The sequence below is a fragment of the Helicoverpa zea genome, unplaced genomic scaffold, assembly GCF_022581195.2.
Source record: "Helicoverpa zea isolate HzStark_Cry1AcR unplaced genomic scaffold, ilHelZeax1.1 pri_000016Farrow_1_scaff_4_deb, whole genome shotgun sequence".
Taxonomy (NCBI): Eukaryota; Metazoa; Arthropoda; class Insecta; order Lepidoptera; family Noctuidae; genus Helicoverpa; species Helicoverpa zea.
The window spans coordinates 301,864-326,907 of NW_025899711.1; the positions used below are offsets into that span (position 1 = coordinate 301,864).

The 25,044-nt window shown below is 37.4% G+C and overlaps 3 protein-coding genes across 3 annotated transcripts; all 3 read right to left on the reverse strand.

Moving 5' to 3' along the window:
• Positions 1-1,307: 1,307 nt before the first annotated feature.
• LOC124645538 (G-protein coupled receptor Mth2-like) lies at positions 1,308-7,522 on the reverse strand. The gene is made up of 8 exons (XM_047185349.1): positions 7,155-7,522; positions 5,138-5,321; positions 4,335-4,514; positions 3,939-4,017; positions 3,655-3,848; positions 3,107-3,278; positions 2,634-2,813; positions 1,308-1,976 (listed from the first exon to the last, which is right to left on the reverse strand). The coding sequence occupies exons 1-8, from the start codon at positions 7,464-7,466 to the stop codon at positions 1,874-1,876; spliced, it is 1,404 nt and encodes a 467-aa protein (XP_047041305.1). The 5' UTR covers positions 7,467-7,522; the 3' UTR covers positions 1,308-1,873.
• A 2,439-nt stretch (positions 7,523-9,961) lies between these two features.
• LOC124645532 (probable G-protein coupled receptor Mth-like 4) lies at positions 9,962-14,738 on the reverse strand. Its single transcript, XM_047185342.1, has 8 exons — positions 14,367-14,738; positions 13,821-13,992; positions 12,375-12,554; positions 12,020-12,098; positions 11,757-11,941; positions 11,358-11,490; positions 10,608-10,799; positions 9,962-10,439 (listed from the first exon to the last, which is right to left on the reverse strand). The coding sequence occupies exons 1-8, from the start codon at positions 14,709-14,711 to the stop codon at positions 10,340-10,342; spliced, it is 1,386 nt and encodes a 461-aa protein (XP_047041298.1). The 5' UTR covers positions 14,712-14,738; the 3' UTR covers positions 9,962-10,339.
• Positions 14,739-16,316: 1,578 nt separating this feature from the next.
• LOC124645536 (G-protein coupled receptor Mth2-like) lies at positions 16,317-24,927 on the reverse strand. Its single transcript, XM_047185346.1, has 8 exons — positions 24,622-24,927; positions 22,155-22,332; positions 21,223-21,405; positions 20,731-20,809; positions 20,119-20,306; positions 17,440-17,608; positions 16,895-17,077; positions 16,317-16,606 (listed from the first exon to the last, which is right to left on the reverse strand). The coding sequence occupies exons 1-8, from the start codon at positions 24,925-24,927 to the stop codon at positions 16,462-16,464; spliced, it is 1,431 nt and encodes a 476-aa protein (XP_047041302.1). The 3' UTR covers positions 16,317-16,461.
• Positions 24,928-25,044: the final 117 nt, after the last annotated feature.

A 25,044-nucleotide genomic window follows, 5' to 3' on the forward strand; every position in this document is an offset into this window, starting at 1 on the left:
GGTTACCGGGTTACCCTAACTGCCTCGTTGGTCTAGTGGTCGCAAGTGCGGCTGCTGTGCTCGAGGTCTCGGGTTCGATTCCCAGGTCGGGCTGAAATCGCTTTGTGGGTTTTCTTAAACATTCACAAAGCAGCCCGTAGTCTGGAAGTTGGTGATAGATTCACCCGTGCATCGGAGAGCACGTAAATGTCGGTTCTGCGCCTGATCTCTTTCCGGTCGTGTTGGATTGCCGTCCCATCGGGCTATGAGAGTGAAGTAATGGGGAGTGCACCTGTGTCTGCGCAAATGCTCGTGCACTATAATATGTCCTGCGCGGCTGGCTGATCTCCTTAAATGAGAATAGCCACCGTGGCCGAAATCGGCAAGACACCAAGTATAGACGCTGAATGCAGTTCGCCTCCAACAGGTATCTGTGGAGATCTAAGGGGGAGGCCTATGTTCAGCAGTGGACGTCCTATGGCTGAGATGATGATGATGATGAATTACACCAAGTATCAAACCATGTACTATAGAAATAGGAAGGAAGGAAGACAAAACACTGGTTTTTATTCAGATTTAATAATTTTGTTTGTGAAGGAAAACTATGAACTAGGTAGTGTACTAACGGACACTAATTAATATTTACAATATATTTTTTACTAGAGTTTAGTTGTTATCACATTTATGGCAGTAAGTAATAAGGTCGAATGTATAGTCTATAGCAGGCATTAGGGTCCGTTCAGACAGAGCGGCTCTCAGAAGAGAGCAAATTCTTAACACGTTGAAAATCGGTTACTAAGTATTTGAAGTTAGGTTTATTTTTGCATGTGCACTGCTTTTGTCATTAAAAAGGCTCGAAGGCGTTCGGTGTGAAATAATAAGAGGAGCCGACCGGCTCCGATCGCGTACTTTTTCTTGGTTTAGCTCACGCAGCCAATCGGAGCCGATTCCGGTCTGTGTGAAAAGAAAAATGCGCGCCGATGCTCTCCGAGCCGGTCTGTCTGAACGGACCCTTAAGCGTACACAGACTGCAAACTTTTAGTTGGCTGGTAAATCAGTATCACGGGTCAGTATGGAGGTGACTGGCGAGCATATTAAAATGTACAGATGCGGTGGAACTTCCACCTCATATTATTGCATCATACATTTTAATGCGTAGTAAATAATTCCGATTTAAAGTGTAACTAAATTAAACAATGAATTAAATTTTCCTGTTTTTAAGATAAATTTTCCACATACAGGTAATATTTTAAGCGATGATGGGATATGTTACGACGTCAATAATCATCAAATGACCCCTCCCGCTGTGGGCTTATTACACTTGACTAAATTCAGTCGTCTAAATGAGTCACTAAATTCAGACAAATGTAATCGCATTTAGGAAGATGAGTTTCATTAAATCATTTAAAACACCTAATTAGACGATTGATAGAGCCCTTTACATATACTACAAAGGTCGAGTATTTAACCTGTATCAGACCGACGGGAAACCTTGATTGAAACCAAGACTAAAAAAAATCGACAGTCATTTTATTCAGCAGTGTGCGGTTTTTCGCTAGACTAGTGGTCACAATGTACTACATATAATTGTATAACTGTAGTACATATTTTATATTCTGTACTATAATCCTTTACTGTATACGTTAAACTGTAGGTCCCGGCTATCATTGAACATCCCTGGCAGTCGCTACTGGTAGTCAGAAGCCAGTAAGTTTGACACCAGTCTAACCAAGGGGTATCGGGTAGCCTGGGTAACTGGGTTAAGGAGGTCAGATAGGGCCGTCGCTCCTTGTAAAGCACTGCTACTCAGCTGAAGACTACCCCAACAGTTAGACTGGAAGCCGACCCCAACATAATTTGGAAAAAGGCTGGGAAGATGATGATGAATCCTTTACTAATTTTTACTGTCAGCAGGTTGGGTCTCACTTTCAATCGTGTTAACCGTAGTGCACGAATAGCCAACGTTTGGTAAAGACATAGTTTTCTTCCTCTTGAAGCTGCAAAAAAGAAATTGAATACGTTAAAGTACAAAGTAACCCATCACTTAAATTATAATTAAATTATTACTGAAACCAATTTTAATACTCTAAATGTGTAGGTAGGTTCTCATTCCACACTTTGATTACTTGGCGAGTTTATATATAAGCTGCGCAATATAATAATATTAAATAATTTTCATCCTGAAGGCTAAAAATACTTCTGCACAACGGAATAATTAATAACTTTATTCACAAAAACAAAATAGAACTGCTTGTTGAGTGATTACGATAGCGGTCGTCAACTTCGATCATCATATTTGAATGTTATTTTAACACGTAAAATGAGCTAAAATAAATAAACCTGCAACCAAAGCTGACAGCCCGTTAAGGCTTGACGGTAACCAAAGCTGTGCCCTGCTGGTCTGTACATAGTTCTCTCTCCGGTCGTCTCGGATTACAGTCCATTGAGCTATGAAAGTGAAGGAATAGTGAGTGCACCTGTGCCTGCGCAATGCTTGACCACTATGTGTCCTGCGCAGTTGGCTAATCTTCTTGTATGAGAATAGCCGGCTTGGACATCATCATCATACAGTTCATGCTCAGGACCGGCTTCTACACTTAAATATTTCTTTGTTTTCTTAAGTGGATGTGTGTATGTAGATATTTCTCACTTACCGGTCACAAAGAGAATTTAATACTTTCTTATTGCAGACAAAAATATAGAATAGCACGATCCCTATCAACGCATTGTAGACGTCGGTTACGAGCCAATACGCGCCAGGGTAATAGAAACTTAATACTTCCAGAATCCAGTTCAAGCCCACCATCACTGAAATCTTTAGATAATCTCTGAATCTGAAAAAGACATTTTTTTTTATTGTGTGATTTATAAGTAATAAAGTATTGTGGGAAGGGCACTGTCATAGGTCGTTGCTTCACTTCTTCTTCCCAACAAAATCATATAGGAAGTGGTGAAGATAATGATCTCGTTTAGATAATGGAGGTGCATTGGTCGCTCAAAATATAGGTTCTTGTCTGCTGAGTGCTGACCTTAAGAAGCTGTTTTGTCCCAAATAACTTTGCAATTCTAAACGTAGTCATTGGACGTCTAACGAAGGTTTACAGTATGTTATGTAGAAAAAACTGACCTCTGCTTATGAGCAAGTTGTGCCTGATTAACGCCAGTACATTTAATTGTGCTAATCGAGACGAGCTTTCTCCTCAATCGCAAGACGTTGTAGGCAGTCATGAGGTAAAACACGCAGTTGATAAGAATCAGAATCAGCATTGGTATGTATAAGTACAGCAGTTTCACACCCCCTGAGGATGAAATATTACTAGAATTTAGCACAGAAATAAAGACCTACAAATTATTATACCTGCTGAAATTATTATTGCGAAAGGTCGTGAGTATGGATGAATTAATTATTCGACAGGTTGTAAAACATTTCGGTTTGCTCAGCCTAACGTAAACATTTTGCCTCTTAGTGATTTACGAGCCTGCCTAGCTAGACTCTAAGGCCGGCAATACACGGACCGCTTGAAGCAGTCAGGGGCAGCAGCTTCAAGCCGTCGACTACACACAGTGAGCTGCAGAGTTCTATGGGCGCACGTATACGAACCGCTCGAGCAGTTGCAACTGATTCTGACTGCTTCAAGCGGTATTGCCGGCCTAAGCTGTTCATAGCATATTTACCTTCTAAGAAGCAGCCGTTCTCAGGCACATGGGGTGTGACGAACCAAGGGAGGTGTTTCATGCTGGGGCCGTACAGGTTCAGTAGGAAGAGGCCAATAGTCATTAGTAGTGGGATTCCAAAGGCGTACAAGCAGTACATGACGAACTGGAAGCGTTCCCCTAGTCTGTGAATATGGCGGCCTTTCGCGTAGCCTCTGGAAAATAGAATGAAGTTATATAGTTTGAATTATCTTATATTTTAATTGTTAAGTAGAATATAAATAAAAGAAAACAAGATAACAGACCTGATGGTCCACCAAACGTCGAATGCCATGATATTCATCCAGCAGAAGCAAGCCAGGAAAGAGAAATAGATGCCCATCGCTGTAACATATACAAGACGTTAACGTCTTAATACGGTAGGTTCAATAATAAAATGGTTAACATAAAATAAGTCTAGACAATTAGCAATGATCATACTAATTGCACACACCTACTTTTTCTTGAATTTCATAAGTATTGTAATAAGAAATAAAAGACATTGAAAAATTTATCCCCATCGATACTGGGAGCGTGCCCAAGAGGCTGGGGCAAAGCATTGGTCAAAGGAAATATTCAAAATAACAGCCAGCCTTGGAATTAGGGGAAGCATCAATTCCCTATTCCTACTCGTTATCTCTCTATCCTCTACATATACTTACTTAGACAAACGCATCCAAGTGCGGTATAGTAATGTACTTGAATAATGCCTAGTAGTAAAAAGGCCGAAAACAAAGAGATGATGTATGCCATGAGTATCACTCCTGACAGGTTCCGGAGCTCAGGTAGCAACATGTAGACTATCAGTACCAGTAGTAAGAAGAAGCAGGATATGAAGGTAGCTGAGGACAAAGACAGACAACATTTAGCTTAAGGTTGCATCCATATCGAGCGAATGCGTAGCTCGCGGGCCGTTCGCGAGTTGTTCGCGAGCATTCGCTGCACATTGCTAGATGGAGACGCGCGCTTAGATGCTCCTAAAAGTAGGTTTATTCTCAAGTTCCTCCATGAGAGCATCCCAAAGTAACCCACGACAAAAATATTAAATTAAAATATGTAGGTAGTAAAGCAATTACGTATCTCCAGACTCTGAACAACTCCAGCTAATCTAAATTCTGAGATACAAATACAAATAGACTTCATGAACTGAAAGAAAAATTTTAAACGTTGAATTAAGAAACTAATCATACTGACGAATGCTTAGGACGCATTACAAAATTTTTATTTTACAATTTTTTTGTACGCCCACACTGCAAAATTAAGTCGGTCGATGGTTTGTTCGGGCTCATAAATCAGTCTACGCACATTACAAAGATCGGAAGATTTTTTTCCTACCATAAGTTACCTCTCCATACTATCTAATCGAAAACTTCGCAAAGAGCATCTTTAGATAACAAAGATGCTTCCGTAATACTATTTTCCTAAATTTTTTTAGTAATTGAGGTATTGTTAAAACTTTACATACCATACTTTAACTGCATTGAATGATTTGTGTCAGTATCATCAACTGTTGGTAATACCGCCCAGATCCTTGGTTTACCGTTGTTTCGTCCCCTTACGAGTAATCTGCAGTCTACGCAGTAGTCTTTTGGCGAAAATGACAACCAGCGTTCGTAAGCATTCGGGAGCTCCAGTTGCAATACTCCATTCTGAAACATTTTTATAATAAACTAGCCGTTTTCCCGCGGTTTCACCCGCGTCCCGTGGTAACTACTGCCCGTACCGGGATAAATTATAGCTTATGTTACTCGTGGATAATGTAGCTTTCGAATGGTGAAAGAATTTTTAAAAACGGTCCAGTAGTTTTTGAGCCTATTCATTACAACCAAACAAAGAAACAAAGTTTTCCTCTTTATTAGTATAGATTTATATTTCTATACTAATATAATAAAGAGGAAACGTTTTTTGTGTACCCTAAAGGCTCTAATTTAAACATTATTTCACTATTGGAAAGCTACAGTCAGTCCGAGTAACATACGCTATATTTTTTCTTAGTTTTATTTACTATTACTTATTTACTATTACTTATTTAGTCTTAGTTACTTAGTTTCTCCCTAAAATAATTCTTTGGAAACCTACCAACGGCAAATAAGTCCCGTAAGTTTTTAATAATTTCATGATAATAATAAATTAAATATCAATTATTTAAATGTCAAAATAAATGCACGTTGAAATAAAAAATGTAATGGTAATGAAAAAAAAAATTGGGTAATGACTATTAATGTTTACAAGCAAAACGTAGATTAGATAGATCTTTTCAAACAAATAAATGCAGGTACCTACAATGTTTTATCTTAATATACTGCCCACTCATTCAGGCCCGGAAAAAACTATACAGATAAACCGGCCAAGTGCGAGTCGGACTCGTGCACGAAGGGTTCCGTAAATTACAGTTAAATCAACCTATCTCAAAAACTATAAGAGATACTTTGATCAAACCAAAAATCGTTGAAAGAGTTAATTAGCATGCATCACCTCTATTTTTTTTAGAATTTTATACCCCGTAGTTATAAAAATAGAGGAGGGGGGACATACTTTTTACGACTTTGAGAGCTGATATCTCAAAAACCGTTCACTTTAAGAAAAATGTTTTTTAGAAAACTTTATATCATTTTAAAAGACCTTTCCATTTATACCCCACACGGGTATGTACATCGAAAAAAAAAATTTCATCCCTCAGTTACATGTATGGGGGGCCCCACCCCCAATTCTTTTTTTTACTATTTAGTGTCATATTTTTGTAGCGGTTCATACAACACATATTCCCATCAAATTTCATCACTGTAGTACTTATAGTTTCCGAGTAAATCGGCTGTGACAGACGGACAGACGGACAGACGGACAGACGGACATGACGAAACTATAAGGGTTCCGTTTTTGCCATTTTGGCTACGGAACCCTAAAAACGGGCAAAAAACAGACAATCATTCAAATTATTAAGTAACAGTTAGTGATAATTTTATTGTAGGTATAACCAAGTCTAACCTTAGGTATGTATGTATACAATTCCTAGAAAATGCATGTGATATCTGGAGTGTTTAGCACTCCAGATTGACTGATTATTATTTGATTTATTAATAAAACCAATGTTTACAGTCGTCATTGGACCTTGCATTTACCAAATCCTAATGGTAAAAGCCCAATCAAATCTGTTGTTATTGTATTTTTTTACAAGTATTACTGAAACCTACAATTTTCTGGTGAATCCTTAGGTTAGTCAATATCCGGACTTTTACAATTACACGAACTTATAATAGATCTAAGAGCAAATATTATTCTAATACTCTTACCTATTTTATTTATTTATAGTTGTTTTTTATGTTAAACTAACTGACCCAGCAAACTTCGTATCGTTTACGTAAACCTTCCCTAGACCTCTAAAAACATTTCAAAACCAAAATAAGCTAAATCGATCGAGCCATTCTCAATTAAGTGAGACTAACTAACAGCAATTCATTTTTATATAAAAAGATAAATCTTACCTCTGTTATGTATGTTATAAAATTTAAGTAGCTTAAATCAAGAGATTCTCTGCGAAAATTTTTGTCTCCAAACTTGTTGTCACTTATATTAAATACATCTTCAAAAGCCGTCCCAGTTTCGTACAGGTCCTTCGTATACACAGTTATTTTCGACGAAAAGTTTTCTGAAAACGGTGTCTTCACGCACATTTTTCTCCTACTCACACATTCACCAAGGGGACAGCATTTGTTTATTTTTTGTAAATTTTCAGTGCCAAAAACATTAGTTGTCGTAATTGTTATTATGAAAACAATAAATATTAAGAGTTTCATTTTGAACGTGTACTCGCAATTAACTCGTTGTGACAAATGACGATACTGTGAATAACATAAGTTAAAAGCGTACTATATATACAGTATACGTGGGCTGAAGGATGTGGCTTATGGGAACAGCAAACAGTTTACGCCTCCTACAGTGCCTAAAATTCAGTGGGGCATAAGAACCTTTAAGAAAATGGACGAAATACTTATTACTTAATTTAGCCTTATATCATTTTATATTTTCCTCTCTATTTTTCAGAAAAAGGTGCTTACAATAAATTGCTCACACTAATTACATGGCATTTAATTCTCATTGAGACAGCAGTTTTAAATGGAAAAATAACTTTAAAATCACACATTTTCGATGGAATTTTGTGCATTACAAATTATATGTTAAAATTAGACTTAGGTACTTTTAAGGAAAACATCATTTTGGTGTATAGTTTACTAAAATTTTTTACGTACGAGTTTTAAACAGTTGTTGTTATGAACTTTGGCTGAAAGTAAGTAGTAATTATTTACTTTTTAATTGAAAAAATACTAGTCATATTTTCAATATCAATCTGAGTATTATCTTGGGTAAAACCGAAACAGCAAACAGTGTCCCAGTGACCTTCATGTTATCACATCCACGATTGATAAAACTTAATTACCTAATTATTCGGTCATATATTTTTGAACTACATAACCATTCAACTGAAACATTTTTCCTTAATATTAAGAATTCAAATAAATTTATTTGTTTATTTGTTCCAGTTTTACGCTAACTTAACTGGTTGCTAAACGGATTTTGATGAAACTTTACAGAAGGTTACGATTGAATTGAATTAATAAAAAAGCATACCTATAATAAATCAATTACATAATTATTGCCTTTTGCACATAATAAAACATACCACAGTTTTTAGGTCATCAGCATGTTTTTAATACCTACTTCTCTGTCCAACGTCATCTCACGAGTCAAGTAGATCGAATAGCTCGTTAATTAACTAAATTGTGGCTATGAACAGGAAAAAAACATTTAATTCTTGTTTTTAGTATAGGTATTTCATGCTTACAATAATAAGGGGTAATGTTTTCAACATAATTGTAGAACGAGCACTTACACACGTTTGCGCAGACCTTCATAATTCCAAGATTCCTCCCAGGTTCAAATATTAGTGTGCTATGACGCACAAAAATACTTGCCTGGTCAACCCGCTCTAGCAAACCGTAACAAAGTACGTGCGAACATGAACAAAAATGACGAGAATTTACAACATTTATTAACTGAAGATTTTATTTGTTTGAACCCTCAAACCTCATAATCAACTGGTCCGATTTAAACAGTTATAACAGTGTTAGGTAGTCTATTTATCCAGGGAGGCTATAAGTTCCCTTCTATACCGGTGCGCAGGGTAGACCCCAAGAGACGCGGATGAAACCGCGGCCGCTGGCTGAAGCTAATTGTTGATAATGAGCGAAGTCTATATGGTGACTGGTAATTACCGATCCTTAAACACATGATTCTACTCATGATTATAAACCACTTTCCCAAAGGAATTGTTTCAACTTTGAACTTTGTCTGACAGCTGTTTTGCTAGTGTAGTTTAATTACAATAAAAAAAAGTTTCTTTGGGAAAGTCGTTTGTAATCACGTGTTTAAGTATCGGTCGCTAATTACCACGCAGATTTATGGCAAAATAATTTACTGATACTACGAACTTGACTTGTTAGTGCAGTACAAACGCCTATTCATTAGAGGTCAGTTAACGATTAGTAACTTTGCTCTAGCGTTGTAACATGCGAAGTGACCCGCAAGAGATGAGTTTTAGCATATACCTACTTAATATAAATATGCATAAGAAAAAGAGGGCTTCTAACCACCACAATCATAGATTGGTGTTTATTGATTGATCATTTTGTTTTGAAAATAATGGGAGGGTTGCCTGGAATTAGTAACGCCCCCTCCATCCCCAGTACATCCGCATTTCGGCGCGCTACTTTCTTTAAAAATTTTCCGTTATGACATTTCCGCTAGTCATCTTGTTCTCCGTAGTCATCACCTTTATGTTGAGGAACAATCTTGGCGCTTGGAGTGGCTCTCTCTCCAACTTTCTGACGCTGCCACTTGCAAATAAGCAGTATAGCAGTCTATTCCTGTACATGTATGAGTTTTAGATGATTCATTGTGTAAGATAAGTATATGTATGTGGAGTAAGAGCGTCGGTTGCTTTGGCTATTTCATATCGTAACCATATTTATTTCTAGTAGACCTTTTTTCTCTGATAGGTATTTAGCTTACTCGACCCTTCCTAGCCCGGCTATCATTGATCATCTTTGGCAGTCTTTACGGATAGTCAAAAGCCAGTAAGTCTGGCAACTATGTAGTCTTACCAAGGGGAATTTGTTTGCCTGGGTAACTGGGTTGAGAAGGTCAAATGGGCAGTCGCTCCTTGTAAAATACTGGTACTCTGCTGAACTACATTCGGTTAGACTGGGAAAGTAAAATGAAACGAAAGGAAATGTTATGTTTTACAGTTTCTTTTTACACAAGACTCTTTGGAACCGTGCACCTAGCTATTGACGTTTTTTATATGAAATAAAAACCTTTGACTTAAGTAACTACAACCTGGTATACTTTATAAATCTTAAAAATACATCTTTATTTAGTAAGATTTATTTTGTATAAGTCATAACATTGGTATTGCATCGTAAGAACAAGGCTTACGATGCAAAAAACAAAGAAAACATCTTCTGGAATTTGTTAGATAACTTGCTACGACAAGTTGTTTTTTCCTAATAAGAACATCCAGAATTCCATGAACACCAGGGTGTTCCCTGGTCGTGAGTAGCCCGTATTCCTTCTCTGCCCGCCGTCGTCATCAGAATAGGTTGAAATTTTATTAAAACGATCTAATTGTCCGCAAGGCGATATTGGTGGTTATTCGTCTACTCGAAAACCTTAAAAATGCTGGGCAAGTATAATACTTATCCGTCCAGTACCTGTGGGACAGAAGATACAGACCAGTATTAGGTTAGGGACATTTCATAATATTCTGACTAATATGCAAGAGTAGTCACTTCAAATTTATAAGCTACGGCAATCGGCAGTTTTATGAAGGGGACAGCGGTACCAATAAGACGGATTATTTTAGGACCAATTCCACTTACAGATCAACCAGCTGACTAAATATCCTCTTCTTACAAACAAAAATTATAAATAACGCCAATCCTATAAGGAGGTTGTAGGTGTCAGATAGGTACCACAACTTTAAGCTTGGGTACATGTAATTTACAAACTCCAGCACCCAGTTTAAACCCATTAAAATCGATAATTTTCGGAAAAGTGCGACGTTGCTGTCTCTGAAAGGAAATACATATAAATGAAAATCCCTATAAACACAAAAATAATTAATTTATCATTTTTTCGAACAAAACTGCGGCTAATGGGATGGCGTAGCAGAGAATTTTTTACTGGCTGACCATTCACAAAATAGTCTGATACATCAGTTTTTTAAGATAATGATGTGCTCCTAGCCGTCACGTCTCGGCTACGGCGGCTGTTCTCATAAAAAGAGATAAGACATAGTGCACGAGCGATTGAGCACACACAGGTGCACTCACTTTTCCTTCACTCTTATAGCCCAATGGGACGGTAATCCGACACGACCGGAGAGATCAGGCGCAGACATTTACGTGCTCTCCGATGCACGGGTACATCAGTTATTAACTTCCAGGCTCCGGGCTGCTTTGTGAAAGTTTCTAAAGTGTGTTATTGCAAGAGGAACCACTATGTGCCTTAGCATTTCTCCACGGAATACGCTGTAGGAACCAAATTCGTATAGGTTGCGCTTGAATGCCTTTTTGAAAAAAAATCCTTTGCTATTCCACCTCCGTATATTAACACTTATTTTTACTTGCCCCTTGTTGGTATAGGCTCCCGAAACAGCTCTTCTAACCATATAAATATTGTAGACGGTTATTAAGTAAAATATCCAGTTGAAACCGGTCAGGATCAGCATCGGCAAATACAAGTACAGTAGTTTGACACCACCTAAAATAAGAGAAAACTAGTGTCATATGAAATAGGTCAAATATTCAAACAACTTAGTAACAATATTGATACCGATGACAAAATTGATAGATTGCCTGATAGAAGACATGTACATAAAGGGAGGGAACATTAGTATTACGGCTGATAGATAGGAATGGAAGCGGTTAAAAATATTGCGTTGTCCTCAAATTGGAAACAGGGTAAGATGAAGAATAGCTTGGGACAATAGGTAACCATAATTAAAATAAAGAGGGAGGGACACGTACCTTGCAGGAAGCAGCCATACTCTGGTATCCGTGGTGTGACGAACCAGGGCCGGTCTCGCATGTCAGCTGTGTTCAGGACTCCTAGACCGATTGTCATAAGAAGCGGCACTCCCCAAGCATATATGCAGTAAATCACGAAGTAGATAGGATCTTCTTTCCGCCGAATTAGAGCGCTTTTAATATTCCTTCAAAACCAAATTACAAAGTAAAATAATACATAATTATACAGATAGATTCATTTATATATCATAAAATATTTGTACCAAAATGTTCTACATATGTCGAAGGATAAGACATTGATCCAGAAGAAAGACGCCAAGAGGAAGAAGTAGATGGACATAGCTGAAACATACAAAAGTTATGTTACTTTTCACCAACAATCACTTAACGTTTCCCTAACTAAGTGTCACTTAGAATAAGGGCTCCCCCAATACTTAAAGGTTATAATGGACACTTAAACTTTGGTGAAAACGAAATTCATATTAAGTGTTCCCTAAATGCTCTTAGGGGATCCCTTAATTTAGGTATTTGTTGATGAAAATAGGCACAAGTATTGTATTTGACCTTCTATATTTTTATTTGAACAATTTAGCAATATGATAAAACGATCGGACTTACTGTATCGAATACAAGATCCTTCGGTGAGCTTATTTATTTGAATGATAGACATCAGAAGAAAGGCTATAAACAGGTTACCGACAGTCGCCATTACTATTTTCCCGACCACGTTATGGAGCTCTGGTAGTAAGATGTAGACTATCAGCACCAATAGCAAACAGAAACAAGAAATGAAGGTAGCTGCAAGGAAGAGTGTAAAACTATGAGGACATTGGAATTGAAGACATGAGGAGGTAATGCAAATACGTGGTTTAATATTATGTGTGTTTATTTTTGCCATCATCTGCCTTGCCATTTCCTAACTATCTTGGGATCGGCTTAAAGTCTAAACGGATGCAGCTGAGTAACAGTTTTTTTGAAGGAGCGACTTTAATAGGTGTCATTTTTATGTACTCATGAAAGCCATTGAGAAACTTATTTTTAAAATTATATATATGTTACAGCCAAAGTAATAAGTCCGCATATTATACATATTATCTAGCTATTATTTATAATATTTACTCAATTTGGATAAGGTGATAATTGACACAGAATGAATCATATTAACTAGCAATTTTATATAATATCTCCATAGACTTAGATAATGTAATAAAACAAGTAGGTAAAGATTATTATTTCATTTTGACTAACTAAAGTGCCTGGTAGCTGACCTTAATATAATTCAAAAAGGCTAGTTAGCACAGTGCAGGGCACCCCATAATAGTAGCGAAAAGTCCCCTCTTTAAAGTGTGGCTCGGGCCACTGTACGCACGGCCCGGAGTGTGCCCTGCCCGGGAAGGGCACCGCCGTGTCCTCGTCGAGGCAGTCGGCAGCGGCGACCTCTCGCGCCCGGCCCTGGCTCAAGCCAAGGTCCGGGGCGAGAGGTACTGGGATGCCATCGTCTCCTTCTGTGTGGTCGAGAGACGACTCCCAGCCACCGTAGACGTGGGCCTGTGCAATGAGTTCGGGTGCCTCGGCCTTCCGTCTCCTGGGAGACACGGACCCATCTCGGCGGCGCGCGTTGTTCAACACGTGGGTTTAAGCCACTAACAGTCTGACCTCAAGCTGCACGCTCTCGCTCACGCTCTCTGAGTCCCTCACGCTGCTCTCCCACCGTGGGAGGAATCATTTGATGATTTATCATAAAAAGAGTCGATAATAACTTGAGCCGTTTCTAAGAATTAGTAAGTAGTCAGATGATTATACCATATTTATTACTTTGGCTAACTTTGACCAGCTATTATGAATTAGATCCAGATTAAGTGATTAATCTATCACACTGTCTAGTCAATCTGGGTATTATATACAATGACCAGTCATCATCATCATCATCATCATCTCAGCCATAGGACGTCCACTGCTGAACATAGGCCTCCCCCTTTGATCTCCACAGATACCTGTTGGACCAGTCATTATGTATAATATATATTTAATCACTTTGGCTGTAACATATATAAAAAAACTTACCGCATGTCGTGTAAAGACTACTTTCAATGAATTCTTCGTTAGGCAGGATTGCCCAGAATCTAGGAGTGATTCCACCGGGGTCTGCCACATGATAGTCAACGCAGTAGTTGCCTTGTGGTACTGCAAACCAGCGATTGTATGCGTTTGGAACCTCCAGTGTAAGGACACCGCTCTGAAATCAAATTGGTGACCATTAAAGCAAAATCCATCAAAAAAGTTCTAGTTGTTTGTCTCTGATGTACTTTTCTAATGCTGAATCAACCTTTAAATATGCAATTCATTCTTTAACCTCATAAGCCCATATGACACCACGCATAGTCAAGACTAATGAAATATGTATACCTAAGCATTGGACGGCTACTAAGGAGCTGATCAAACGATCTGGAGAAAGTCGCAGATAGGCTGTACTGGAACCAAGTCCTTTTCCAACCAGTTCTTTTCGAATTCAAAGGGAGCAGTTTACGCTCAGCAGTGGATATCCTACGTCTACAGATTTAAGAGTAAGCACTATAATCAAATAAAAAGATCATCAAAACACATACGTACCTCAGTCAGATAAATGTTAAAATTCAATAAAGTAACATCCAGTGCGTTTTTTCTAAAGGCTTCATCTTCAAATTTCTTCGTGATCAGACTGAAAACCTCTTGAAGTGACTTCCCTGTACTGTTTAATGCTTTGTCATATACTTTGATGTTGGAAAAGGTTAGCGTTTCGTTGTAGTCCACACAAATTCTCTTCTTCCCCACATAACGGTCGGTGGAGCAGCATTTATGAATAAGTTTTTCAAAACGACTGCTCTGGGCTCTTTGAGAGTCTTTCACAAAGTAAATAGCGTTTGTACTGACTGTAAATACTAACAACACATTTATTACGACTAAAAGCACCATCATGCGACGTGCGATTGACCTGATGTCTGTACAATTTATGAATAATTGCTGTTATGAAGTATAAAGGCATCTATTAAATTAGTAAAATATGTTTTGCATTTGCTCTTGCAAGATAAAGTGGTTATTACATAGTATGAGGATAATGGTAATTTTAGCTATGTAGACATACTTACCGTCTGAATAATAGTAGAGAAGTTGCGTATGAGGTGATTCAGTCCATGCATGTTAGCATGAAGCTTGAAATAATTATATTGACGTCAAATAAAGACCAGTAAGTAGCATAATAACTTCAAACAGATTATTATTTTATACATATGTACTAAGTATATGAATCATATGTGTGCACTGTGGCAAGGTTTAAACCATCTGACGAATAGTGAAAAAACTATCAAAGGTTATTCGTCATCTCGCCACACTAGACTCACCACGAATGTGTCCAGTTGGTGAAACTCAAAATTTTTACATACATCATTTCATCAACTAGCCACGTCAAGATTTTCATTTGTGCCCAGTTAGTGAAACTTAAATGATATCACTTTTATGTTTTCGCCAACTGGAATCATTTTAGCATTATACCCGAATTCAAGATAAAAGTATCTACAGTCGAGCACATTCATTTTATGTGTCACAAACATCATCATCGGCTCATTGGTTAAATTAACGATGGTGTAGATCACCCTTAATAGCTCTAGTTGAGAAGGAAACAAAAATGAAATCGTTATACTTAATTTTTTATTTACAAACATTATATATAGCTTACGTATTATTTATGATTTAATAATCGCCATCTACTGGCCCATACAATACTGATCCAATAGGTACCTAAGTTAGTATTTTTTTTGACCGCAGATATCTATGACAAGCAATTAGCAAAACTACAGCTAATAATTCTAATACTGACAATATTTGGTGAACATTTCACAAATCTCCACCTGGCGTTAAGTGCTTACATGCTAAAGTATTTTTCTATCTAGACTCACAAGTATCTAGTTACAACATAAGCTGGAATTCTGTTACACTTACAATAGAAGCATAAAAAGCATCAACCGTTGCTAAAGATTCTGGTGCAAAAGGTTTTGGTCCTGTAAGTGAAATGATTCTTACGATAGACACTTGTAGCCAATTAGTCAGCATATGGTGTCAGTCGTCAGTCCCAAGCGTCTGTCTCATGCGTAACAGCGCTATCACACCAATGGATTTTCCACGTGGAAATGCTCAATAAGGCATCTATCAGACAGAGAGACGTCACGCGGTCGAGCGTTCCGCGTTCGCGTTCTACTACTTCTACTTCTATTTGACCGACGCGGCCAGAATGCCTCCGGTATGTAGCGTAATATGACACAAAGAACGCAAAACTAACCTCTTGAAAGCCAGACCGCGTGACCGCTTCCTGTCTGATAGATCCCTAAACACATTCGAGCTACTTAATTCTAATTAATAATTTAAACGTCGACAAAATGTCCCCTTACGTTTCTTCATATTTCCGACTAGCCGTTTTCCCGCGGTTTCACCCGCGTCCCTTGGTAACTACTGCCCGTACCGGGATAAAATATAGCCTTTGTTACTCGTGGATAATGTAGCTTTCGAATGGTGAAAGAATTTTTAAAAACCGTTCAGTAGTTTTTGAGCTTATTCATTACAACCAAACAAACAAACAAAGTTTTCCTCTATATAACATTAGTATAGATAAATGATATTTACTTTACAAAAACAATGTTGAGATCTTTAAAGCGTATTAAATTAGGCATATGTTTTAGACGGCCGTTTCTGGCACGGCACTATAATGATGTGTTTGGCTTGTCGGTCTCACAGACATAGAAACGCTACTTGGATTCGCTTCTTTGCTTCGAAAATTAACAAAAGACGAATGCAAACCTCTTAGCTTTGTCCCCAGACATCTGAAAAAAACAATGTAATTGTAACGGATATCATAAAAATCACACACACAATACTCATGGCAGGTAGGATAAAATATAGCCTGTTACTCGGGAAGAGTGTGGCTTTACAGTGAAAGAATTTTTCATATCGGTGAAGAAGTTTTGGAGCCTTTAGGGTACAAAAAAGCGTATAAAAAAAAATGATTTCCATTTATTATTTAAGTTCATGATTCTTAACAATACATAAACAAGCGTACCTATAGGAGAAATGCACGTAGGTATAGGTATACTGTAGCATATTCCACTTACCGTTGACTTTCCTCCAACACTTTCTTCTTGCAAACGAATATGATGAATATTGATACTCCTATAAGGATGTTGTAATAATCGGTTATTTGCCACAGCAGTTTGATGTCAGGGTACATGAAACTTATTACTTCTAGCACCCAATTCAAGCCCATCACCACATACAGCTTGGAGTAGAGGATTAATCTGCAATGATAAATATTAGAATGACTTAAAGTATGGTACCATATGAATCGGTCGACAATAAGGTTAAGAAGTGGCTCGTGGTCTAAGAAACAGCCTCCGTAGCCCATCATTGTTAAAATATGCAAGTTTTTCTGTGTTTCGGAAGGCACGTGAAATGCGTTGATCCCAGTTATTATTTGTCCATTTATTTGTGCCAGAAATTCTGACAATCTGTCTTACCAATGAATATCGGTTTGTCTGTTCCACCTAGTTGGTAAAAGGTTTGGCAGATAATGCGTTGACTCCATTTTCATGTTTAATATATGAGTTCTTTTGCGCATAAGCAGAAAACTATCCTAATATTAGGTAAAAAAGATACTTACTGGTTCTTCAGTTGACGATGTTTCTGCTGACTGCCTGCAGCCGCCGTGTCCAGCACATTCGTCCGTCGATTGTGGGACAAAAAGCCCAACAAGGTCATTACGAAGAACAACCAATTGCAGAAGTTCAGTATCAGCAAAGGGTAATACAGGTACAGGAGTTTGACACCACCTATGAGAATACAGGGTTATAAGATCAACATCACCATCATATCAAATTATTTCTGAACGTTGAACCTAGGTTTCTCACAATGAACTCAACATACAGGTCTTGGGCAGCTCACATCCATCCACTGCCCGCCACCTTTTTTAATTATATACCAAGAGAGAACTTAAAGCGAAACAGTGATTGCGCGATGGTATACTTTGATTGCGAATATGGTCCATATCATATACATGGATTATTATATAGCAATTAAGCAGTTCTAACATGGTTAAAAGTTGTGGTGGCCTAGTGGGTAAAGAATCAACCTCTCAACCAATGCAACTTTTCTAAGTTTAAGTTTAGAAGCCGACCCCAACATAGCTTTCGCGGAAAAGGCTCGGGAGATGATGATGATGGAAACGTTCATGCGCGAGTACGCCCTGCACTAAGCGGGTCTTTTAGGCGTTAAAGCCACTGCAGCACACCCCGTGTCGCATAGCGCGGGATGCAATTATGACAATTTACATAGAAATCACACCTGGCACAACACACAACCAGGGAAAAATCTGCCTTCCTGGCTACGTGACGAGGCGCGGCGCAGTGGGTGGAGCACCTTATTTGGATTTTTGTATACAAGGTGTTGATTTGCACTTGTGCCATACTTCAGGAGGAGGATATAAAATACGTAAATAATCGATTGGAATTACAGTTGACCGGAAATAGCTAATATGCACTGCTTTTTTTGTCATTGTGATGTCGTAGTATTTCAGAAGTTATCCAATTTTATGAATAATCTTTGCGTATGCTTTGTGTTTGCGTTTGTGTGAGGGCGCAACACGGTTTTAAGGCCAGTAACACACGCGCCAAGTTTAAATACGGCTAGATGACATTAACGAAATTCCGAAAAAAAAAATGTACCAATTTTTTTGTTGATTTGGGTCGAGAATCATTAGCATAATTACGTCCTTGAATATGGCACGGATGTAAATCAATAGCTTGTATAACGGGTCATGTCGTACCTAATCACATTAAATTCTATCACATATATTTTATGATATTCTGTGGCAAATTGTAAAAAAAAATACCAAATCCAATCATTTGTTTCCCCCACAGAGCTCATTTTTCAGTTTTCATAATTTACAACATCATGTGTAAAGCAGAGATGAAGTTAGGAGTATCGACTGTTTTGACCAGTTGACAGCCGTCAGTTTTCGAGGGAGAATTTCTATTGTTTGTAATGACTGACTCTTATACGGTGTTCTAATTGTCGCAGATTTTTATCTAGACACACGGCAGTGTGTCCGCCAAGTTCGAGCAAAAAAAGCGACACACCGGCCGTGGGTTATATTACACGAACCATTTCGGGCCAAATTCGACCCCCCTGTAACTCAAAATCTATTTTATTTACGCATATCAAATTTCTAGTGTCTGTTGAGACCCCCTCACTTATCTAAAATACAAAATTTCATTAATATACCTATTGTAGGTCTTGAGATATTGCCGTCAGAAAATCGCTATTTTTACTATACACTCACTGACTGACTGACTCACTCATCAAAAACCTAGACCACTTCCAATGGTCGTATTGACTTGAAATTTGGCATGGAGGTAGGTCCTTATGTCAAGGTAAAGGGAAAAATCTGAAAATGGCCAAGTGTGAGTCGGTTTCAAAATAATGAAGGTGTTTTATACCCGGTGTAAATGTATACCCCTAAGGAACTAAAACGAACTAAATTTATCTATATTTATATAATATATCTTCGAATGGTCGTACCGATCTGAAATTCGTTACAAAGGATTGTATTTAGTCAAAGTAAAGTAAAAATCTGAAAACGGCCAAGTGTGAATCACTTTCGAAAATAACAAATGTGTAACTTTGATCCACGAACATAATATATGATAACATGTCATGTCAGTCAGTTGGTAAATCTAGTCCATTTAGTTAATCTAGTTCATTTCTTTGTAAGAAACATAGTGCATATAAAAAAATCTGAAAGATAGTATAAATGAGACATTTCTTTAACTAACTTCATCATAAGAAAAAAATAAAATAAACAACCTTACAAAAATAAATGAAATCCCACCCAAAACAAAAATGTGAAAGACTGCCAAGTTCGATAATATGGGAATGCTTCGCCTATAAAAGAAGTGAGATCTGAATAAGTACCAAGTTCCATACACATACCTCAGTTAAAAATAGTTACTTTTTAATGATGTTACTTGGCAAGTTTTAATAGAAAATTAAATACTTGATTCATTGCGTTTAGTAGGTTTATAACAAGGAGTGTGAAAACTTGCCAAGTGACATCATTAAAAAGTAACTATTTTTAACTGAGGTATGTGTATGGAACTTGGTACTTATTCAGATCTCACTTCTTTTATAGGCGAAGCATTCCCATATTATCGAACTTGGCAGTCTTTCACATTTTTGTTTTGGGTGGGTTATATTTACTTGGTTTGAAAAATTCATTTACGTATTTAAATTAATGTGATAGGGTACGACGCACCCGATTTAAATTTGTATTATTTCAACTTACCTAGAAGAAAGCAACCTCTATCGGGTACGCCCGGAGTGACAAACCATGGGTAGTCACTCATGTCCACTGAGTTTACTACCACGAAAAAGATAGTCATACAAAGTGGGACTCCCCAAGCATATAGACTGTACTTCAGAAACCGGGAGAGCTTCTTCCTTCTCGAAAACGTTGACATCTGCGTCGGGCGTCTGAAAGTTTCAATTCATGTAATCAATTTTATTGTTTTTTTTTGGTTACATTAGATTTTTTACAACTTCATTAAACTATTATTGTCGGGATAAGCGAAGGTGTATAATCGGAGACATCATAACGAAAAATCTCCCGAGAAAGTAGTGTCATAAATGCGAATGTTTGGTTGACGAGGAACGTTACTAGCTCCGGCGTCACACGCCTTCTTTTGAACTCGCAAAGTTAAAAAAAAACTAAATCACCAATCAATAAATACCAATTTTTAAACGGTGTCTCAAGGAACCCGAACACCTTGTTAGTAACTTATCGTCTTGCTTACGATAAATCAGCTCATCTTTCTTCCCTCCAAGGGATATATTTTTTTCAATGAATGCATATTCAATAGAGGTACTTGTAAATACAAGTAGTATGTTAAAATATTACCTAACACCCCACCATATGTCAAAGGACATGACGTTCATCCAACAGAACGACGCCAGGAAGAAGTAATAGATGCCCAGCGCTGAAATAAATAAATCAAAATACACGTCAAGTAACTCAGAATAACGGTTATTAGTATTACCCTTTAGTCAATCTGTCTGATGACTTGCTTAATAGAGATAGAAAGCAAGACAACAGATTAATAGAAAATTGGGAACGGCCTTTAATGAAATACTCCTATTCCTTACTAAACTATGTTTATTCTAGCTATAGCCCACAATTCTATCAGCTTTCCGAAGGAACTCCTTCCCACAGTCAGATGAAAAGATGTAAATGTTCAGTCTCAGGCTCTAAACTACATGTTTATTAAAACGCTATGGCGACGGACAGACTGATAAAGTTATTTTTGCATTTATAATGTAAGGATTAAAAACCAATCCCAATATCTAATTAAAATTAGAAATAATTAGTTTTTTACAAATGGCGATCACTTACTCAACATTAGGCATTTTTCTTTAGTAGACGGATTCATTTGGAGATCGATTAACAGCGCGAAAGCTATGAACAAACTGCTGATGTAAGACATGAGCACCAAACCAGATAAGTTTCGGAGCCGCTTCAGCAAACTGTATACTATCAGCACCAGCATCATGAAGAAACAGGATATCATCATAGCCACTGGAAGGAAAAAGATAACATAAAATCCATAACTTTTGTTCATGTTTATTTTATTGACAATGATATTTACATTCCTACAACGATGTACATACAAAAATAATAAAAGAAGGGGAAAAATTAAAACTAAAGTATCAAAAAATTCATCCGCATCGTTGTCAGCTGGGATCGTGCCCAAACGGCTGGCTGCATTGATACGCTGGATGGCAATGCATATTCTTTGGCCGAAGTATAGTAATCCACTAATCACTTGATAATTTCTCGATAAAGTCTGTGGGCACTTGAGCACTTGAGCTGATACTGTTTTTATGAAGTTCCCACTCATAAATACCATACAATATACATAGACTAGTGACTGGTAATTCGTGACCGATACTTCATCATCATCATCATCATCATCTCAGCCATAAAACGTCCACTGCTGAACATAGGCCTCCCCCTTTGATCTCCACAATCTCCACATATCGTGACCGATACTTGAACCAGTGAAATTATAATGATCACAAGCAACTTTCATCAAAAAAAACTTTTTTTTGATCTCGTCGGGAAAAAGCACCAGTACTAAGTTTTGTTTCAACCAGTAGTTAAACTAATGAGTGTCTAAACAAGTTAGTTAAGTATGAAAATTTTTTATAATCATTAATATTATCACTTGTTAAAATATTGCTCACAAATTACCAGTCAGCCTATATAACGGGCCTTAGGAAGATAGCTTAACTTAAAATCTATTTTTTATAGTTTTTCGGTCTTACCGTAGGCTTTGCTTGCCAGGTTGCCTTGATTATCATTTATGGGTAATACTACTCTATATTCTGGAACTGTCGTTTTATTAGTTTTAGGATCAAGACTGTAATCAATGCAGTAGTCATTGACTTTGATATACGTGTAGCGATCGTAGGCGTTTGGCAACTCCATGATAAGAACTCCAGTCTGGAAGTAGAGGATATAGTAATTACAATAAAGTCACTTATCACACACTTCAGGTGACCCAAGGGTTGGTGGTTATTTTGGTCAAAAGTTAAGCATAGCCATCCAACGTGGTCTTACCAAGGCGAATTTTGTTGCCCATGTAACTGGGTTGAGGAGGTCAGAAAGACAGTTGCTCCTTGTAAAACATTGGTACTCTGGTGCATACGGTTAGACTAGAAACCGACCCCAACATCGTTGGGAAAAAACTTTGCAGACGATGATGATAGTTTAGTTAATAAATGGTACAAACCTACACAGGTCTGTATTTTATGAATGCAAAGGATGAAGCAAAGATGAAATTGTTCACGTTTGTGGCTTCTTTAATTCGTCATTCTCGTTCTTACATAAAATTATGTTATTGAATAATTATATATATCAGCTGAATGTGTTTGGTTTTGTAAATCAAAAAAAATAAATTCTTTCAAAAAATTTAGGTATAGGTACTAATTCTCAAACACGAGATTTTTAAACTTAAACCTATACCTATATTATCCACCGATAGAATATAAGCTGTTGATTTGCATCAGTGCAAAATTTCAGGAGGTTGACATACAATAAGTCAAAGTGAAAAATCATTTATTAAGGTAGGCTAATTAGATTAGCACTTTTTAACGTCAAGATTACAAAAATGACAGCAACCCCAAAACGCCCCCCTTTCACCATTTCCTAGTGTTATGGCTGGAAAGAAGAAGCGGTGAAGAGCAAACTTACCAGCAAGAATACGTAAATAATCAATTGAATGTACGGTATCAAGGTTACGTCCTTGAATATTGCTCGGATGCAAATCAGGTTGACCTATGTATGGTTAGAGTATGGAATACAATATTATCGTAGTAAATGGGCTAAATGCAATGATATTTTGGACGGTGATTGAGAGAACTCTGGATTTGTATCTCAATTGCAAGAAAAACCTGGTTATATATGTGAAAGAATTATGAGTGACAATCGACAAGTTATTTACGAATTTATTGAAACCTACATGTTATGTTGTGGTCAATTCGTTACCCAATATGGGTGTAATATTGCGCCATACACTAATTTAGTAAAGAGGAAATATTTTTTGTTTTTTTTTTTACCCTAAATGATCCGTAACTACACTCTCTCCGAGTAACACGGGCTATATTTTATCTCGGTATGGGCAGGACTTCCCACGGGACTCGGGTGAAACCACGGGAATACGGCTAATTGCATATAAATGAAAATTATCTACTGGTCAAGGCTGAGTAATCAAAGTGATTACAAAATATTATGTGTAAAGAAGCTTTCTTATACTTTCCTTCAGACAGTTAATGCAAGTTTTAGAATTCATTGTGATTATAATGATAATTGCAATCATGTCACCTCAGAACGGATGATGTTGGGACTCAATGTGACTGAAATGAACTGGTCCTTCAACGAATGCTCGTTGAAGAAGCGGTTCTTTGGCCCTTGAAAAAAGTCTTTCATCAGGTGATAATGAGTTACTGGAAGCCGCTCCGTGAGCCGGCTTACCGCTCGCCCATATGCCGCGAACATCGCGCGGCGCGGCGTGGATGACGTCACGCACGACAATTTTTTTAGGCATTTTTTTATACCTACATATTTAAATTGTGTGGTTAAAATGATTATATTAATTATACCTATACATATATTATAACTTATACCTATGCTTCTTTCTTGAAATTCGAAAGGGAAGCCGATGAGAATCGGCTTATAAGGACGCCTCGCCACTGCTTTATACTTGTTTGGGCATACTCAGGTGGACTCAGACGGAACTAGACGGTCTGGACGGAAAAATGTGTAATCTGCTGACCGCGTATACGATGCATCGTCCAGGTTCATCCGTTATGAGGTTGTACATCTCACCAAAGTGATGTTTTAAAACAAGGATTTTAAGGACAAGAATTTTAAAACGCCAAAACCAGTATAAAATTCATTGCGGTTAAAAAAGTATATGGTTTTAAAATCACTCGGTGTTTTGATCGTTTTCGTCGAAGCATCAGAATCGCATTGTTAGCTATGCCGGACATTTCAGTTCCTATGTCTGGGAAGCAATAAAATATGCTTCATTGTCACTCTTCACAATTCAGGACCCCTAACAGTACTTACTGTTGTTATTTTATTTTTTTATTTAAGGTTCAAATTTGCAGATGGCTAGCCGAACACCTGCTACATAAGATTAGGCTCTTTCATTGAAAGTCCTTTTAAATAGGAACATACAAATTTTTTGCTTATTTGGTTGAATAAGAAAAAAGAGTTCTGAAAACTTACCTCAGTAATATATGTCTTGAAATTCAGCCGCTCTACATTGACAGTGACCATTTTGAATGTATGATTATCCTTAAACCTGTTTGGAATGATACGAAACACATCTTCCACGGACTTCCCTATGTCGTTTTTATTTTCGTCGTACACTTTTATTTGAGAAAAACTCATATTGGTCTTGTATTCAATTTGCTTACATATTTTTTTTGGGCCCAAATATTGGTCTGAATCACAACATTTATTCACATATTTCTCTTTGTCACATAAAACTGTCGACGTGACCGCTAACAAAATTAAACACTGTTGGTACATTTTATTCGTTTATTTGTCGAGAATTAACTGAAATATGACATATTGTATGAAGAGTACAAGCGGTCAAACTGTAATGAGGTATGTATAGTGATGTGAATCAATCGCATAATATTATTG